Genomic DNA, 21118 nt, shown 5'->3' with positions numbered 1-21118 from the left:
AGGTTTATTCTAAATGATATTAGCTTGTAGATGTGTGGTAATATTTATAGTAATATGTTAATCCTGTCTTTGCCTAAGTTTACCATTGTTAGACAGATCTTTGAAGGCAGGCTGCAGGAAGTGTGTGTGATGATGAACTACTAACTAGAGTGACAAATTTCTTGAAAAAAATTATATCTCTATTAATAGAATGTATCAAATAGCAATTTTAGACTTTTTACTGACATTAGTAAGAAGAAAACTTTCTAATATGTTCAAGTAACCCATAGATACTCGATTCACTATATTTAATCAGTTGAGGTGAGGACTTACCTAGTTCATTTTTTTTATTTTTCAAAGTACAATAAAAGCTGTAATATCTGGTGTCTGCTGGACTTAGCAATGCTGGATAGACAAATATTTATGTTACAAAAGTGTTTCCCTTAGGATATTTTACAGGAAAAAATTGACATCTTTTTAATGTTCTAAACTACATTATTTCTATAATATCTGTAACAATAATAGTTTTAAACAGTAATAATTGAAACATTCTTCCATTGTACAAGAAACAGGTAGGAACAAGACTAACCTAAGTCTCCTAGGCTGGTTTAACCTCTTGAGATCAGATATTTTTAGGTTTATGGCAAGTAATACCATTAGCAGCAAGGCTATCCAATTAATGAAACAATGCATTCTAATATTCATATATTTAAGTAAGAACTTAATAATAATACATTTAATAACTTATTTCTGGGTTAATTTGTATTTTTCTCCTAAGCAAGTTGTTTGCTCTCATTAGAAATAAATCTTAAACACTTTTGAATATAAATATATTATTTTTTAAGAAAATATGTCTGTAAACTAGTCAGTGGTACCTATAACTTTGTTTTGCTGTACGTGTTATATAAACTTTGAACATATATTTTTTACATGTGATGTGTTGTCAAGCAGTAGATTTATGGTAACAACACAATGCATTTCTTGAAATCTGCTATGTCAACTTGTTTCTTAAAGTACTTATCTTCTCATCTACTTAATTCTCCTTGTCCTGGCTTACAGCCATCCTTCATATATATTTTTTGATCCCAGTCTTTGGAATTTCTTTTACCCTTTTGAGAAATGGGCCTCTTAGCTTTTGTTTCCCTTTTCAGTGCCAAGGTTTTACATCTTTGTCTTCCCACCTTTTGCATTATCCCTTGTCACTTCACCTTATTTCTGAGGAATTTCATTGCTCTCAGGAAGGGTTTTCTATAGAAGTTCATTCTCTTCCTTCCACCACATTGGCCCATAATTCTTTTTCTGCTCTATCCCTCACTTAGTTCCTTTTGTTGTTGGAGCTTGTTGGGATGCTCTCATAGCTAAGGTACCCCTCCTCATGCATTTCTGTAATCTTCATCAGCCTTTTTTCTTCATCCAGAGGTTTTCAGGGGTGTTCCTTACTCACTGATGATCCAGACCATGGAAACCCAACATCAGTCTTCACTGTCCACTTTGGCCTGCTGAATCTACATTTCCCCTTCTCATTCCATATCTGAATCCCCTTTCTTCCTTCTGCTTCCCAACATCAAGGTCATTACTTGTCTCATCTCTGACTACATAATTGGATTTGGCCTTGTGGGACCCTGTCTATTTCCATCTTTCCCAGCCATTGCTCTTCTTTTATTGGCTTACAGATGGGTTCTTCAGGTTTTCATCCATGAAGTATCTTTCCCACTTCTTCCTCTTTTCCCCTTTTTCCATTTCCCTTTCCTTCTTCCTTCATTCCCATTTATCTTCAGTGTCTAAATGATGTGATTTTGAATCTTTTTGGAAAGAACACTATTGGAGAGTATTTACCTTTACACTGGGTTAGTGCTCTCTTTTTTTTTTTTAGGCCCTAAGAAAATTGGGGACTGGCATCCAGTCATTAAATTATCTCAACCTGTTTTTTGTCTTTGTTCAGTTATCTATGGAAGTTGTTTTCCATCAGGTCTGTGTATGACCAGTAGTAGCATTTGTGGTGCCTTTTTACACATTTCAACTCTATGAGATGGTACATGGTGAGGGGACCTTCCTAGGAAGATTCTGTATTTTCAATTTACCTCCTATGTAATCTGAACATCCACTAATGTGTTTGCCATTCATGGCAACTTATAAAGGGGAGGAAAGGATCCTGGTGGTTGTGTCTGGGACACTGTGTCACTGAAGACAGGTAGCCTTGAGGTGGCACTCCTAGGGTTAGTTGGCTAGTCACCTGTTAGGCTAGGGTCAACTGAGTACCAGTGTTGGGCATTCTCAACAGATGTTGTGGACATTGTATATGATTCTGGTGTTTGGGTGTAGTGCTTCTGAAGCCCTGGCATTATTGCATTGTTCTTTTTTTGACATTGTGATGTGTCTCCTTGTAGGACCTTATGGTGGGTAGGGTCAGTGAGCACTGGATCATTATCCTACTATGGATATCCAAAATCCTCAAAAAATAGCAAAAAAAAAACAGCTAATTTGAAAATAACCACATCTTGAAGATTCTGACCAGCAATTTTCAACCCATTCTGAACCTGTACTTCATTTTTTGATTTTGTGTTCCTTGTCAGACAAACCTTTAGGGCAAATGTCACCCTTTTTTATTCAGAAGGGGTTAGAGGGGTTTGCAAGCTCTCCAAAATCAATCAAAAAAGTTATGTTCTTGAAATATTTTGATGGAAACATCTACAACAAAACACAGTGAACTCCTCTTGAATTCAAAGGCCATTTAATGTATAGCCATTGAGGTTACTTTTCATGCTACTTTAGATTTCTCATGAACAGTTATTGTTGAGATTGATTTGAAGAACACCCCAGAGTTGGAGATCATCAATGGTTCCTCCAGTGTAACATATCTCCACTCATAAAGAAGGAATTATACTACTTGCCAGTGTTCTTATTTTGATAATTACATTGCCATGTCTACCTGTCACAAGCAAGATAGGCTATCTGAACATGAAATAGTCATGTATTCCCACCCCTCTAAGATGTTTCCAGTGTAAGTAGTATGATCATTCAAAAACACCTTATCATGGTTCTGTGATGTGTGCTTGTTGTGATGGCAAAGACCATGGTTACTGTGAGTGTCAGCTGGATTGTTGCTGCATTAATTGCAGTAGTTCCCACCCTTTTTACAATCATTTTTTGTCCTAAATGGGTGGAGGAGAAAAAACTGTTAACAACATTTCTTATTCAGAGGCTGTGGAAGTTGTTGTCCTCTACTCCATCACTGACATATGCTACTGCATCATGTTCCACTGCAACAGTGAGTGTGCAAACAGAACTTTCTGTGCCTCCATAAGTCTTTTTTTTTTTTTTCATCATGTAAAGAGTTTCTTTCCCTTAGTGAATAAATGAGTTAACAAGTCAGGGTCTATTCCTATCTGTTTTCCCATCATTGCAATGACTATTTGGATCCATCTTCTTTTCCCCAAGAAGTAGAACAATTATTTGTTCATGTCCCCAGTTCCTGGAATATACTTCTATAGACAGAGATCTGCAAATTCAACCAAGGGCAGGATCCGTGGAGGTTGATAGACCTCCATCAAGTAAAGAAAAATGACCTGATCCTAAATGTAAGGTTTCTCTTTCATGTAAATAACAATGGTCACTTTGATACATTAAAACTGTTGGCTTACATTTATGCCTTGATCAATGCCTATCATCCTGTGTATCTCTCCTTATAGGAAACCTTCCTGAAATCTGCTGCTTGTCACCTTTTTGGCAGTTTTCTTTATACAGTAATGACAGGTTGTATGATGGACAAGTTCACGGAGGGTAGCATTGCTAGTTGACCATCATGTACCCACCTTGTCTGTGCACTTGTTATTGGCCAAAGCTATCCATATCTCTTTGGGTCATACTATCACTGTTTGTTTTCTTTACTTATCTCCTGGAGAGACTTACAATCAATCAGACTTTGATACTCTTATAGAACAGTTGTTGTCTCCCTTTTTCTTCTTGAGAGACTTTAATGGGCACAATCCCCTTGAGGGTGGTGCTGATATTGATGAGAGTGTGTGTTCTCAGATCACAACCTGTCTCTTCAGTACTTATTCTTTCTTTTACTTACTTTCATGCACATAGTTAGTCTTTTACTGTTATTGATCTATCAGTTCCCCTTTTTCTTATTTTTTTGGAGGACTAGCCATGACCCATGTGGCAGTGATAATTTTCCCATCTTTGTGAGGGAGGTTGGCTGTGGATGATACCAATTTACCCAAGTGCCATAGTGAATAATGCTGATTGTTTTGCCTTCACTACTTTCTTGGAACTAAATCATACTGTTGTTAGTCATGTATCTATTAACAGTTATGTGGAGACAGTAACTGATTGTATCATTCAAACAGCTGGTTGTATTATCATAAAATCCTCAACATGTTTCCCATGGTATCTTCATCCATGGTGATCTTCCACCTGCCATTAGGCATAAAAGGCTCAGAAACAGGCTTGGGATATCTTTTGCAAGTATTCCACTCTTTCCAACTGCATTTTTATGCATCTGGCATGTACGCATGCTCAGTAGGTTATCTTAATTGCAGGGTATGGCCATACACAATAAACCCTCTCAGATGTTTTCAGTATCAGCAGTTCTGTCACTCGTAGATGTCATGTTGTGGTTCCTTGATGTGTGCTTGTTGTGGTGGCAAGGACCACGATGCCTATGAGTATGAAATGGACCCCTATTGCATCAGTTGCAATGGCTCTCACCTGTCCTACTTTCATTCTTACCCTAAATGGTTGGAAGAAAAAGAGGTGCACCTTTTGAAAAGGATCCACAACATTACTTATTCTGAAGCTTTAAATTGTTGTCCACCACTTCAACTCAAACGTATGCTGCTGCACTTTGTTCCACAACTACAGTGGGAGTGCAGACAGTGCCTCGAAAAGAATCATTCTTGAAACAAATGAAAAGTCTTTTCTGTAGGAACTTGGAGTGTCTAAGGACTGTGTTTTGAGTGTCACACTTTTCAGTATAAAGATTAATGCCATCACTGAACAACTCCTTCTCACTGTTGTAAACGTGCTCTATGTTGACGACTTTCACATCTCATTTCAGTTGTCGAACATGAGGTATAATGTAGCTGTACAGGCTGCCCTCAATCATTTACTGAAGTGGACCAAAGCAAACAGTTTTAACTTCTCTCTCTCTAAAACCATTTGCATGCACTTTTGCCACCACCTTGGAAATGTTTTTAGTTTTTTAAAGGCCATTAATCTTTTTAATGCTATTTAAGTTTTTTAATTTATACATTCAACCATAATGTGATTCCCTTTTAAGAATCAAAGTCCATCTCGGTCAATTTGAAATTAGTAAATGGCCGTGACGTCAAATAACTTGAAACCAAGAGTGGAAAGGCCAACTTTAGGTGACTAACGCTGCTGTTTGAACTACCCATAAGTCATCCTGGCAAGTTAATATTAAAATTTTACTATAAGTGTTTTAAAACTTTTATTATTTTACTTTCTGAAAATGTCCATAATGTCAAATAACTCTACCAGGACTGGAAAGGCCAACTTCAGGTGACTGATGGTGGTTTTTGTACTTACCTGTTAATCTTCTTGGTGAGATATGATAATTACAGTTATGCTACAACAAGTCCTTTACACCTTGTATTACTGTAGTTTTTCTCTTAACATTGTAGACTAGATGTAAACATTGGTTTTTATGCTATTTGTTTTTTAAACTTTGTTTTCTTTTACCTTAATTTACTTTTATGAATTTTACTAAATTTACATTTAATTTTAACTTTTCACTTGATGTTTGGTGCAAATTGCCTAGCTGCTTTGTGCCATAAAACACCAAATCAACCAACCAACCAACTCTTTAATCCAGGAGTGTTGCCTTTTCACCTTCAACTGTGGTGATTATCTTATCTCTTGCCCACAGAACTGGCCTCTCCTACTACACAGCCTTCCTCTTATCCTTCAACTTTGACCATCTATCAACAGAAGTGACTGGTTCTTCATTGTTGGCCCATCTGGCACTCCCATCGTCTGTGCTGTTCTATTATGTCCCACTTGTCAGCCTTTTTTAAATAGATGTTCAACTATGGAATCTTGGTTTTCACCATTACTGGTTATTGATTAATCTTATAAACTACATTTCACCTTTCCTTTTGCCTTACGCTTTTTCTTTCCCCCCTCCTCCTTATTTTGTTCAAATCCTTCCTTATTCACCAACTCCATTCTCCTACTTTGATGTCTAACTCAGAATTTAATGTGTTTCTTTTACATGTTCTTACATGTGCTCCATTGGCTTTGTTTTCCTTATGTTATCTTTCTCTTAAAACATTTTACCTTTGCTTTCTCATCTTTGGTCATTTCTATCAGAATGTTTTTTGGTTTTTTTTCCATTGATGATTTGTGTATTCTCTTTCACTGTACTTCTCAACCCTGAACAAACCTTTCTTTTTAAGATTTTGACTGCTTGGGAAGATGTTTATTCTTTCTATCACATTTCACTCACTTCAAGTTCCCACCTTTGTGTTTGTTCAGACGCAGGTAATCTTTGGTGTTTGGTTTGAGCTGTTTGATTTACATGGCACATATGTCTCTATTTTGGGGTTTCCAACAATATTTGTCTTTACCTTGGGCCCATTCTTTGTCCAGAGATGTAACCACATTACACTTCTGGTGCACTTTCTTCTTGTCTGGTCTAAGAATTTATTTTAGCACAAATGCTTAGGAGAATTCACTCTGCAAGGAGGTTGTGTTGATGGAGGGTTATTTTTGCATGATATGATGCACTAGTGCAGTTCACATTAAACATGATTCTTAGGTGTGAAGTAGCTCAAGACTAATAGCATGCAAATCTCATAAGCTGGTAAGGAAAATGTAAACTTTAAGGGCAAAGGAATCTGTTGATTTATCTAAACCATCCCATCCACAAAACTGAACTTTAAAAATAAAACACTCAAAGCCAGTTCTTATCAGATGTTTATCAAGTCTTTGTATAGAATTTTCTTAAATTAATTGCATCCACCATACATGAAAGCAGCCCACTCTTGGCCAAGCCACCTGTCTTAGCTAAAGATTGTTCCTACCTGGTAAAATTTATGTCCTATCATTCTCCATTAAATATGAGAAAAAAAGGGAAGAAAAATAAAAACACTATCTGTTGGAACCCTTAATTATCTCAAACACTTAAGTCAGATTTTGCTCTAACTCTTCTTTTCATGAGAAGATTTTGGAGACCTTAACCTGTTCTTATATGACAAACTTTCCATTCCATGTATCATTCCAATAGCCTTCCTCTGAACATTTTCCAACAGCCCAGTGTCCTTTTCAGACCAGGTACCCATTACTTTAAGTGTGGCCTAACCAATGAATTATTACTGAGAAAAAGTGTAAATGATATTTACTGCTGAGGGATACAAACTTCATATAATTCAGTTCTTTTATTTAAATTGACAAATATTCACCTTTAGTTTGGAATCTTTTCATGAGATTTGTTATATCAATCACTGTCTTCAATCACTCCATCTGTTCATTCAATATATGCTAGTTTTCTAGATCATGCTCTATTACTTTTAACAATATTCATGACAAAGCTCATGCATTATGGTAAAAATCATAAAATGTGATAAGTTATACTGTTCATAAAATTATATTTAAGTGTTACCATATATATATTGCAAGCATCTCATTTTACTTTCAAGAATTCTTTTCCATGTTTAACGATACAAAAGAAAACAAATATATAAATATATACAAGTTTGTTTTTTTATATCTAGAACTGAGTGAAAGTTTAAAAGTAAAAATGTTAATGTGGAAGAATGGTTTATGTTGTTTCTTTGTGTTTCATTTGTTGTTCTTTGAATAGGAAGTTTTAGTCTTTAATGTCTTGAAAGTTAATGCATGAGAAGATGAAACATGTTTATTCTGGAAAAAAACTTAGTTATCACCATTAATGCCAAGAAATGGAAAGTAAGAAACATAGAAAACTGTGTGTATTATACAGTAAGTTAAGAAACATAACAGTTTGCAGTTAATTATAAAAATGTATTTTATTGATGTTGAGCATAATTTGTTTTTAATTTTAAGTGATTATCTTCTTAGTGAATATTGTCCATAAGTTGTTTTTTTTTCAATTGACACCTTTTAAATATATGATAGTCAGATATATGGTGGTACCAAAATTTCTTTGGCTATAGGTTAAAAATGAGATATTGATTGGAAATAGAAAACCTCAAGTTTGGGTAAGTTTTAATTTTTGATCCTGCTTATTTATAGTTCATTGATAAATGATTGTGTTGAATGAATTATGAAATAAATCAAAGTGTTTTACAATCAGTTAAAATAATAATAATTATTTTATCACAAATTAATTCTGTAGAGAAAATAAACTCTAATATCACTGTTGTTGTTAAGTGGTATTTATCATATTATCAGGGATCCCACATGCCTTGAAATGTAAGGTAGTTTGAAAAGGAGATCAAGAATGTTGGGGAAATTGAAAAAATTGTATTGAAACCATAAATATCTAGAGATATTTGTTACATAACTTTTTTTATTGTATCAAAATCTCATCATTTAACAATTACACTACTTAGTTTTCTTGGTTACTAGTATATCTTAGCATAATATTATTCACTTAGTTTTTAATTAAGCTATTAAAAGTGATCAGATGCCACAAAATTAGAGGTTACCCAATTAATGACTAGCTAGTTAGTGTTACTTCATTGGTTGAAAACCTTATTTTATAGGTTATTTTATGAATTAAGAAAGGGGGGAAGTTTTGTTTTACAAACTCGCTAATTTTCTTTGAAAATGTTATCTTGACATGGGTAATGCATTACAGTTGAAGTACATGTACGGTACCTACACTTTCAGAAAGCTTTTAGTATGGTACCAGTAAAATATTTCTTGAAAAGATTGCACATGATGAACCAAGAGATAAGCTAGATAAATGAAATGAGAGTTGTTTGGATGGTTGAAAACAATGTTTTTAATTAATAAGTCAGTTGGTTGTTACAAGTAATGTGCCATATGGATCTGTACTAGGTTGTTTGCTGTTTTTTGTTTTATTACTGACATTGATAATAGAAAAACTAGTATAGTAGTTACACTTGCAGATATTAAATTAATAGGTACTTAAAATGTACTAAAGATACTGAAATTTTATAGAAGAATTAGACTATTTGTTGATGAACTCAAGAAAATAGTGATGCATATTGGTTATCACAAACTTAATATTTTTAATAGCTTTACAGTGGAAGCTAGATGAGATTATGCACTGGTTAGAATGCCTATCACAAAGTGTTAGCATAAATGCTCAGTTTTCCTTTTTAAATAGCAGAATAATATGAAGCAAACCATCTTAAAGGATAGTCTAATAAATTTTAAAATCTGAGCAACAGCAACAATTAAAAGAGCTTAGACTGAAAACAAATCTCATTGCTGGGTCGTCTTTCAGTGCAACGTGAAACATTGTGATATTCATACCAAGCAAAGAGGAAGTTGTTGGTGTTTTGTAGAACTGCATTACAAAAATTCTGGAAATTGTTGAAATATGTTTTCTTTCTTGTGAACTCATCTACATGCAACTTTCTGTAAAGATTTAACTAAAAGTAAGTATGAAGAGAACTTAATTTAGTCAAGATGCATTTCTACCACTATTTAGCCATGAAGCTATGCAGTGCATTAATGTACATTTTTAACAGCAGAATCATTTTTTTACTTATGAAAAAAGACAAAAACTAATAACATTTCAAGAAAATTTAGAAATTTGAAGAAAAGGTTTTGTATATAATAATTGCAAGGATCTCTGTACAAACAACAGAACTAATTTGCTAATTGTTTTAAAATAAGGGAAAGATGGTTGAGCTGTCAGGAGGAATGATTACTGTTACATCTACTGGAAGACAGGTTAGTGTGCTACATTGTATTTTTACTTGCTCCAAAATTAAATATTATTGTAAGTTGTATTATTTATACTTGAACCTAAACATTAAAAATATTTATTTGGATATTTATATTTAATGGACGAGCTTCTTCTAACATTATACTGTATTATTGATCAAAATACTTATTTATTAGTTATCATTAAAACTGAAACATTAGTGTTGTAGTATTCTTCATTCAAGTGAAACAGACCTTTTTTCTCTCTTCCTTTTTCAGTATTCCAATATGAAAACACAGAATGGTGAAAAGACTGTATTGATTAACAACTCTCAGATAACAGTCACTAAACCCATTAGTCAAGCTGTGGTCAGTACTTAACAGTAAATAGCTATGTCATACTGATAGCCTCTTTTATTTTGTGAGAAACTAATATAGGTGATAAAGTGTTTTTTAGTTTAAAGGCAATTTGTGTACAACATTTTTTAACTCTGTATATCACAGGATGGCTAGTATGGGTATTAACACTTATTAATAAAGCAGAGAACAATGTTTTGATCTTCTTTGGTCATCTTCAGGTTAACAATGTTCTTTGTTAACCTGAAGATGACCCAAGTGGGTTTTTCGTCATTATGAATTTCTTAACCCTTTTGATGTGTCACTCTTTAGACAGTGCTTACCATGAAAGTTGTCAGTTTTGCCATGAAAAATAACAAGTCAGTATATTGAAAACTTTATTCAAAAATAATGTTTGCTTATGTGAGGATTTAAGAAAATTAATGTTTACTTTTTGAAAAAAGTAAAAAAAAAAAATAAGTAAAAAATGTTTCCTTATATTCCTCAAATCGACAGGAGTTGACTGTAAAACATGTTTTTCTTCTCTACATTGCAGTAATCAACAACTGTCAATATCAATGCAGTGATGCTAATAACTCAATTAGTGCCTTGTTTTTCACATCTGCATGTTTTTTGTGTGCTTTCTTCATGTGAGAAATTTCAAAACATGGGATAATACAAAGAGCAGGTTTTTTTGGGCACATGTTACAGAAATAAGTTTGTTTACGTTTGCTTGAAACTTTTCCCTTCTTTTGACATTTTGCTGGTAGAATACTACATACTGCACTTTAGTTTGTGCTTTTTATGCTCAAAGAAAGATGGAAAATGTTTGTTAATTAATCTGGTTGATAACATTGAACTCTTTTATGACAGTTTTTACTTTCATGGACACTTTATTTGCTCTATCCCTATAGTATGCCTTTGATATCTTCTTCCCTGAATCTTATTAGCATCAGTTTCTTATCAGAGTTCTGAATGTTGTAGCATTTATGACTACTCACTAATGCTACTTTAATAATAAAATGCCATAATGTCTGGTACCATTTTTTTGATTTTCTGTTGAAAGCATAAGTAGAACAAAGCTGGTCAAATTTATCTACTCCACCTATGTATCAGTCATATGCAACTTCAGTATATGTGTTATTTATAGATCCTTTGTCTTTCTTGCTGTTAATTTCAACAACTGAAGTCCCTGTATCACCTACTGAGGAAATCATATTTCCCTTTCCAGTGTCTTGCCATAAACAAGCTAGAGTTTTCTTGTTGTTTATCCATATAACTGGCTTGTCCCCTTTCTTCATTTTGATACTTTTCATTTCCAGAGGCAGCCCTTTTTGATTTGCAAGAACTGTACAACATGCACCTATTTGCTGGTTTCTAAGGTAAAGTATGGCACTTGAATAAAAATTGTCCAAATAGATAATATACCCTTTATTTTCAAATCCATTTAGTAGTTTTTGAACTACTTTGTACTCAATTTCCTAATTTTGCATAGGTTGCAGGTATTTTCCAGTGTAAACCTCAAATTTCAACAGAAACCCAGAGCAAAAGTCACATAAAGACTGAACTTTTATTCCCCCATTTTGATGAGGGTTTGGATGGCAAAAAATTGCTTGAAAAAGAGTCTTCTCTTGAATTTGATCATTGTTTCATTCACACATAACTCTGTTGCTATTATAAGACTGAGTGTACAGCTCACCAACAGTGTGAAGTTTGGGTCTTATTTTATGCAATCTGTCATCTTTGTTAAATGTTTCATTATTACAAAAGTGCAAAAATGCACGAATTACCAAGTACTGATCCTTCAACATTACAGACTTAAATCGTGGTGTAGATGTGAGAAAAAACATTTCCCAAGTGGTCTTGTGTACTAATCTTATAGATATTTCTAAATTTATGAAAGCTCTTATGTCATTTTCTGTAACATCAGTTCAGAGTTTGATATCTTGATCTCTCAGAGAAAGGGCCATTCCTACATATGAAATTTTGTGCATATGTGCTTGTTTCCTGGGCAGTAATTTCATAAATAGAGTTAGGAAAAAAATTTCTGAAAGCATCATATGGGCTGAGATTTTCAAAACCAAAAATTTTAAATGTTCCAATAAAATCAACTATTCCTATGGCATATATTTGTACTCAAATTCTCTTTGTATGTAATTTTTCCCCAAACATTTTGTTTCAGATTATTTGTAGTACTCTCACAAATTGTAATATCAGTATCATGTGAATCAGATAAATCTAAATCTGGGATATCTTGGATAACTAAAGAAGTATCAGCATCATTTTCAAAAATGCTGTTACATTTGGAGTCTTTGGAGCCTCAGTAAGTTTTTCTTTGTGCTCATACTATTGAAAATAAGCTGCAAAATAAAACAAAGCAGGTTAGAATTTGACAAAACAGTTAGAGCAAAATTGAAAAAATATTGATGATCAGAAACATAAGCATTTATTATAATCATGAAAACATAATTGTAATGAATGGAACAATAACATAATATTTCATAAAAGAACAAAACAACACCTTTTGAAAAAGAAAATGGAGACAAGTGGTGAAAATAAGCTCACAAGGTAATGTGACATGGTACAACTTCAGCACCCACACAGCAACTAATTGTATTGTAACATGCATGCTAATGATAGTTTCTAACTTACGACAGTTGACAGAAAATGGTATCATATGAGATGCTTTACATTAAGTGACTCTTGCAGATTACAGCAGTGAAGAGACAAATTTTTTTTTGGACTTTTGTCAACTTGCACACTTAAAGGGAAAATGTTTTAGGCGACTTTAGTCGTAAAATGCAGTAAAAGGGTTAAAGTTATTTTTCAGTAATTATAATACTGTTGATGCTATCATTTTTAAGTAGTAAAAGTCCTTTTCTTTTAGAAGGTCTTGTCTCTCAATATGACTGTCAGAAATAGTTATTTTTCTTTATTCATACTAAAGCAGTTTATTTATAAGCTGTGTTTTTATCATTATGTATACTTTAGATAATAATCTGAATGTTGTTATTGTTGAGTTGATGTTTGTTTATTACATTTCCAGGTATTGTTTTTAGATCCTACATCTTGTTCATGTATCAGTAGGCACTGTTTAAACAAAATCATGGTACTGTGCAAAAAAATAAAAATACACAAACTATTAACATTTGAATACATTAATTATGTACAACTAATTCCACTACAGTCTGCATATTAATATGAATTGTTGTTACCTTTAGTTAAGCTTGAAATATCATATATGCATTACACTTACTTATCTACATATATACAAGTTTTATTTATCAATATAGTTATCCAAGACACAACATACATATAAGAGGATGATCTTGAGCATACCAATATCTCAAGAATGTTAAAGGGCCATTAAGTTTGAAATACTTGCAGTTCTAAGAACTGTATCTGTATGTTCAAATATATGTAATGTTGTGAGTGTCATGTTAGTCAAACTGAAAATATAAGATATAGAATGAATCAACACAAGTTTCATGTTAAGAGCCTAAATCAGAGTCCTTTTAAGATGCTTTGAACATTTTTACAATTGTAACTTAAGTACCTCTAGTATATTACAAAAACCTTTCTCTTTCTGTGTTCCATTTTGGTTTTGTAATAATGAACAAAAAAGTTCATAATATGAAAATTGTCAAAGAATTTGAAAGTAATGAGAGTTTTATGTAAATAACTTGAAACTTCTTAAATATTTAGTTACTATTTATTTTCATGTATATGTAATAAGTTGTCTCTCTCTCTGTATATATTAGTTACAGATTCATTTAGCTGTGAAAAGCCTTCTAACAAACTGAAGATATTAAAAATACAGCATTTTGAATCTAGTGGTCTTTTTAATATTTTTTAATATATATAAATATACACACACACACATAATATATATATAAGGTTTGAAAAGAAAATGGTGATATCAGTAATTTTGATCTTCTCAAAAGATTGCTGTTGTGGAGGGCAAGTACTCCATGTTAACCACAAGTTATTATAATAATTTGTTTATGGTTATAACATGTTTCTGTTTTACAGGGCCTGGCATGGCCAGGTGGGTTAAGGCATTTGACTTATAATCTAACGGTTGAGGGTTCAAATCTCTGTTGCACCAAACATACTCACTCTTTCAGCTGTGGGGGCATTATAATGTGACAGTCAATTCCACTATTCGTTGGTAAAAGAGTAGCCCAAGAGTTGGTGGTGATGATTAGCTGCCTTCCCTCTAGTCTTACACTGCTAAATTAGGGACGGCTAGCACAAATAGCCCTCATATAGCTTTATGTAAATTTCCGAAACAAACTGTTTTACAGTTTCATCTTTTATCTGTTTCTTGTGTCTGTAAGATATGGTACCAGCAATGTATGATCTGTTCTTGTGTTATAAGATTATTATAGTATTTAGAAAACAGGCTTTTGATGTTGTATTAAGAAATTCTAAAAATGAAGCTTTGAAGTATTTTTAAAATTATATTCCAGTTACATGTTATTTTTTACATAGATATCAACCCCAAAATCAAAGATTAAGCCTACTTTCCAGAAGTCTCTTTTTTCCAACACAGTACAGCTTGATGATAAACAGCAGATGAAAATACCTAGTACCTCAGGTTTATTAACAAAACAGTTCTCAAGTCCACAAGATATACTTCCTGCATCATATTTAATTCCAGTAAATGAAGTACCAGTAAGTATAATGCCTTATAGGTTAAAATAATCTTTAAATTACTACCTGAAAAAAGAAAGATCCATCTATTGAAAATGTTTGTATTTTATCAGTTTTTTAAATGAAGTTTCTATTTAGGTATATGCAAGCTTTACAACAAGCTGATCAACAAATAGTATAAACGTTTATAGTGATAGAAATACTTATTTCAAGCCACATCTCCTTTCACACATTAGCTTTATCCCAATAAAAGTTTCTCTACTTTGCCTGCTTAAACATTGGTATGAATTATACCTCACTTGCTCCAGTTTTTATATCCTATTATATCACCTATAGTAATTTCAGTCTTGTGACTCTCTCAACCTATGTTAATACAACCTCTACACCTGATTCATGTGTAAGCTCCCCCTTATTCTTTATTATATATCAGTTCTGCTCCTCTGTTTTTCTATGAAGATGCTGCATATTAATCTTGCCCTCATTGGCCCATCCACCTTATCATTGTGGAATTCTAGCTAAAGTTTGAGAAGAGGTAAGAGTGTTTCAGAAATTTACATTTACCCATACCAGACATGAATTTCTGATAATACTTATCTCATAATACCCTGCCCTTCTTCCCCCCTGATAGATAGCCAGTGTTCAAGTTAATAATCTTTCTAGTTTTGGAAAAAGTAATAAGAAGAATAATGGGGAACAAATCCATGGATTTGATATAGGTGGTGCATTAATGTAGATGGAGAGAGATCCACAAGATTAAAATCTCTGTGGGTGATATAGTGAGACAGGAGTTGGAAGAAGTGAGATAAAATTCATATGAATACTTAGATGGGCAAAAAAGAGAAACTTTTGTCAGAATAAGGCTAAAATATGAGAGGATGTAAATATTACTGGAAATACATTTTCATTTTAGGAAAATGTAAACTTTCATTAAGAACAGCACTAAGGATTAATTACGGATAATAAAAAGTTTGATACAGCTTTTATTACAAGGGTTATATAATACAAAAATAACATCAGTTGAATGGTTTTTCTTAATTGTTGAACAATTTCTGTAATTTTTTCTTAATACAAGACTGCAGAAATGAGAATTCTTGCACAGTTATATGTGTATGCTTGAAAATGTATTCTAGTTAATTGTTGTGTAAAATTAAATTACTGCAACAGTGAATTATTTTGTCAACATTACTTGATCACAATGATTAAGTGTTTATGTTCACTGCTGCAATTATATGGTAAAAAATGGTTATATAAAAACATATCCAAATTTTATTCATAAGATCAAGAAAATATGTTGATTCAAAAAGTGAATTTAAGACACTGTGACATTGATGAAGAAAGGTTCATTTTCAAAAGCACTTGGGTTATAGGATATTTTTATCTTATCAACGTAGATTTTTTTACATTGAAAAGTAAAAGTTTCCATATCCTATGTAGCTGCTAAAAATAGAAAATAAAATTGTGATTTCTAAAAATGAAATAATTTAAATATTTCAAGATGACATAAATAACACCTTAAAGAAATAATTATATTTAGTTTGTTTATAGTTTTTCTCAACAAATATTTTATGCATGGTAACTAATAGCAAAAGTTACCATTTCTTATCTTGAAAGGGGGATTTTATTGGCAAACATAATATCACTTTGTTATTACATAATATTTTCACAATTATTTATTTATTTGATATCCAAAGAGAGAGAGATGTTGATTGTGGATATTCAACACTGTCCTTATTTAAATCAAGTTTAGCTGTAAAATATGCAGAGCAAAGTCATATCTCCAAAGTGTTATCAGCTGTTAAGTTTAAAACATTTACAGTAATGATAAAATTAATGTTTAATAATTATAAGAACTTCTGTCTAAATGTAAAAATAGTTTATAACAATGTGTCAACCACACTGTATATGCTACATCCAGTGCTGAGAAGACCTTTTGCTAAATAACAGGGCAACTCAGACTAACTGGGATATTACAAGTATAGTTGCAGGTGATACACTGTTTATATCATCAGAGTATATGAACAATGAATGTAATGATATGAACTAGATTAAGTTGGTAAAGTGTAATTTCTATCAGTTTTGTTTGAATAATTTAAAAGTCAGAATTAGAGTAATGATCAGTAAGCCATAATTATTCTGTATTTTTCTTAACATGATTTTAGCTATTTAATTAACTTTACTTATCATTCAGAAAACTTCCAAATCAGTTGTACACTACTATTGATCATTGTACTCAGAGTCAAGTTACAAAAGTGTTGAATTAAAGTGTATTTTTCTAATTTTTTATCAGAGCATGAGTACTTCCTACACTTACTTAACACTAGCAGGAAGAAAGAATGTCAAAGACAGAATAGAGCCAATTACTCTTCCCACAGAAGAAGGTCATACAATCGTAGTATCTAACCTTCCATTAGTCACAGAAGACGACATGAAGGTTAGTGTAAAATAATTATCTAAATAGCACTGTCAGATATAAGATAGGTACTAAACTTGCAGTACTTGGAATCTAACTATTATTGTGAAAAGTAAGTTATAGTAAAACTTGAAACTCGTATCTAACAATCAGCATTGAAAAATAAGCTATATCAAGATCCAAAAATTGACTGAATCTGAATATTGGCATTGAAAATAAGTTATTAATTTAAGGTTGTATTTGAAGGTTTGTTCTTTAGCCAGGGATTCAGAGATACTCCTAAACATTTGTATGCTCAATAGATGACATTCAGGTAGAATTAGATCTCTCTTTTTTTTCTTTTCTTTTTTTCTTATTAGCAGAAACCATTTGATAACATTTGAGTAATAATCAGACACTTACTCACTCTTACAAGCATGGAGAAATTTGGTTTTTTTTATTTGTGTAATGCTCAAACTTAGAAACAAGTTGTTAAGCAAAACATATGTTGAAGCTGCTTCAATAATATGTAGTAAAAGTCTAGTGTAAAGTGCTGTGGTAAAATTATATGGAACAAAAATTTACTAATAATTGTAATGTTGCAGAGGGATCGCACAGTGTAATTCTACACTTCTCTCTCTCTGTGTAGTTGATCAACAGCACTTTTAAAAAAAGATGTGAATGATAATATATTTAAGTCAACTTGTCATTTAATGGGCTGCAACAGGGTGCTTTTACAATGCAAGCTTACTGTACGTAGTTAAGTGAGTAGCACATGTAGCATCAAATACATTTATATAAAAAAATTGTTTTTTAATTGGAAATATGGAAACATTATAACTGTTTCATATAAAATTTTTTTAACCTGCATGTAAACATTTTATTTCATTTATATGAATTTCTTGTAAAATAAGAGTTTTTTAATTACATACAAACTATTAGTTATGGTAACATCATCAGTAGATTATGTAAATACTATTGAATGTTTGAACCTTTGTTTGACAATGTGTTCTGACCTAAACTAAACTCACAATTCACTCTGTTACTATATACCAAGAAAAAAACTGTCAAATACACCAAGTTAGTTACACATATGTAGCAGATTCTTGTTTCAAAGGGTAAGAATGTTAACCTTGCTTACATGGCATCATAAGCAACACTATCAGTTAACTAACACAACTTTAAACAATGGTTGGACAAATGGATAACTTGAATTAATTTTTGTGACTTTAAAGAATAATATGATAACAATACTGGAAGATAATGCTTTAAAAATATTTCTTAATAATAAGGTACATTTATAAATTTATTGATATGACATCATAAGCAACACTATCAGTTAATTAACAAACAATTTTTAAAAAATGTAAACAATGATAGGAAAAACAGCTTACATTGATTTTTCTTGACTGTAAACAATAAAATGGTAACAGTATTGAGGGATAATACTTTAAAGATATAAACAATAGTAGAACATACAAGTAGCTTACACTAATTTTTTTCCACTATAAAGAATAACAATACTGGAGGATAATGCTATAAAAGTATAAACAATAGTAAGACTTGTAAGTAGTTTACACAAAGTTTCTTGCCTGTAAGGAATAACATGGTATTAGTACTGGAAGATAATGCTTTAAAAGTGTAATCAATGGTAAATCATACAAGTAGCTTACACTGATTTCCTCTCCCCCCTTCCCTCCTTTTTCCCCATAAAGAATAACAATACTGGAGGATAATGGTTTAAATGTATAAACAATAGTAAGACAAATGGACAGTCTACACTGAGTTTCTTGCCTGTAAGGAATAACATGACATCAGTACTGAAAAATGATGGTTTAAAAGTGTAGACAATGGTAGGACAAACGGGTAGTTCAAACTGATTTTCTTCATCATAAGGAATAACATGATAAAACAACACAGAGCCAGTTAGTGCACACACCCTTACTCCCAGGATTGTCATCTAGGGCTTAAATGAATTTCAGATATTTTTGACATGTAGGGTTAAGATAGCACAAAAGAACACATAGGTGCCAAAAATCATCTCTTCCACTGTGATGGTATATGGAAAAAAATGTGACCCCTACAACTTCAGTGTAATCAGAACAGTAGGTGGTGAAAAAAGAATTGTGCATCAAAGAGAGCCTAGTTATCACAAAAATGAGAAGGATGAATCAAAATGCAAAGGGAAGAAGTCTATTGTTAGAAATACAAACTTTACATAAATGACTGAATTAAAGTTTTTTTCTGTTTTGTAGAAATGATTTGTGGATATATATTCTGTTCTTAAAGCTGTATTTTAATGTTATTTCAAAAAACTATGCATGAAATAAAAAAAAACCATTCTTAAAGCAACAATTTTATCTAAATGCTGCAAGATTTCTTTAAATTATAGTCTGTGTTCTTAAGCTGTATGTTGAACTTATTTTAACAGGAGTTGTTTGGAGATATAGGACTTGTTCTTAGAGCAGCAATTTTGCATCAAGGGACAGCCATAGTCACATACTCTAAAAAAGAAGATGCTGTCCGAGCCTGTCAAGTGTACCACAATTGTCCTCTTGATGGTAACTGTTACACCATTACTTTCCTAGTACTTAGATATTCACCCAGTTTAATAATTAGTTCTTTGGTTGTAAACACTTCATTAAAATAAAAGTTTGAGGATTCCAATAGATAATATTGAAGAGAACGTTTTTTTTTTAAATTGGGACAGAGAAATAAATTAACTTAAATAAAACCTCCAATAAAGATAAACTTGTTCTATTAGCCAACATTCATTGTATTAACTGACTTATATTGAATTGCACAACATAGGAATTTTATATGCAAAAACGGCTCGTTTGGGCTGAGAAAACACTTTACATAGAAGAGCGAACAACGTTTCGACCTTCTATGTAAAGTGTTTTCTCAGTCCAAACGAGCCGTTTTTGCATATAAATTTCTCAACAAGTGGGTTTCTCGTCATCACTGATTATTGCACAACATAGGAACTCTGCTAAGTATTTTGGTATGGTAAAGATTTGTTATGTGGTGTTTCATTACACATGACTTATTCACATATATACTTGGTGTAGTTAATTAATGTATTAACATTTACTAGTATCTAGTCATAGTCTTTCATATTGCACATGACACGACTTTATAACTGTACTTGATACTTGTTAGTATGCTACACATGGTCTTTATGCTGTTAGTTAAATTTGATATAGTAAGTTATTATACTAACATATTATAGTATCTAATCAGATTGTATGTGTTTTTACATATTGTTTCACTAGGTAACCCTATGCAGTGCAGTCTTCTACCTGAAAGCAAAACAGAGGTGGTAAAACCTTCAAGGTAGGCCAGTTTTTTTAGCTTAGTGTACTTTGAAAGCTTCTAAATGTGACAAGCAGTACTACTAAAATTTTGTGGTCCCAAATGGATGACAGGATGCAAAGGACCTGTACACTCAGAACCATCACCTCAGAGTATGTGACCTGACATGCAGTGAAATTAGGAAATTAATAGTCTTCCTTTATCACATTCAGCACAACTCTAATGGAAGGATGTAACATCCTCTGTAACAATAGTATGAAAGTGGCAATCTTGAAAGATCTTCACTGACTTTCAGAGGAAATGGGATGGCTGGAATGTGAAGTAACATAAACTGTAACTAGCAAAACAGAAAATGGGAAATCGGTATGAAAACATACAGCTAGATGTCCACTGGTAGTGTAATAAAAAAAAAAAAAACTCTCATCCACTCCTGTGAGTCAGGTAGCTGGTCTTCCAATAAGAGGTCAAAGCCAGTTAATGCACCCCCCTATTCCAGGATTGTCATCTAAAGCTTAACTCAATTCCAGATATTTACATGTGGCCCTTACAGTAGTTGAAAGGCCACTGTTTCACTTTACGATATAATCAAATTGAAAG

General features: G+C 32.4%; 1 protein-coding gene across 7 annotated transcripts in view; it reads left to right on the top strand.

Moving 5' to 3' along the window:
* LOC143235182 (polymerase delta-interacting protein 3-like) overlaps positions 1–21118 on the top strand; it is a 58121-nt gene that overhangs the window by 15885 nt on the left and 21118 nt on the right. For 4 of the 7 annotated variants that reach the window (XM_076473080.1, XM_076473081.1, XM_076473079.1 and 1 more), the window contains 7 exons: positions 8139–8183; positions 9796–9852; positions 10105–10194; positions 14656–14838; positions 17105–17248; positions 19638–19767; positions 20482–20542. In XM_076473080.1, coding sequence (XP_076329195.1) covers positions 8139–8183; positions 9796–9852; positions 10105–10194; positions 14656–14838; positions 17105–17248; positions 19638–19767; positions 20482–20542 — 710 coding nt within the window. The remainder of the gene's footprint in view (positions 1–8138; positions 8184–9795; positions 9853–10104; positions 10195–14655; positions 14839–17104; positions 17249–19637; positions 19768–20481; positions 20543–21118) is intronic. The other 3 variants (XM_076473082.1, XM_076473084.1, XM_076473085.1) reach the window with 3 other exon arrangements.

The sequence above is a fragment of the Tachypleus tridentatus genome, chromosome 12 (assembly GCF_004210375.1).
Source record: "Tachypleus tridentatus isolate NWPU-2018 chromosome 12, ASM421037v1, whole genome shotgun sequence".
In the NCBI taxonomy this organism is placed as follows: domain Eukaryota; kingdom Metazoa; phylum Arthropoda; class Merostomata; order Xiphosura; family Limulidae; genus Tachypleus; species Tachypleus tridentatus.
The sequence above is the reverse complement of the archived record's forward strand: the minus strand, read 5'-3'. Positions and strand labels throughout refer to the sequence as shown.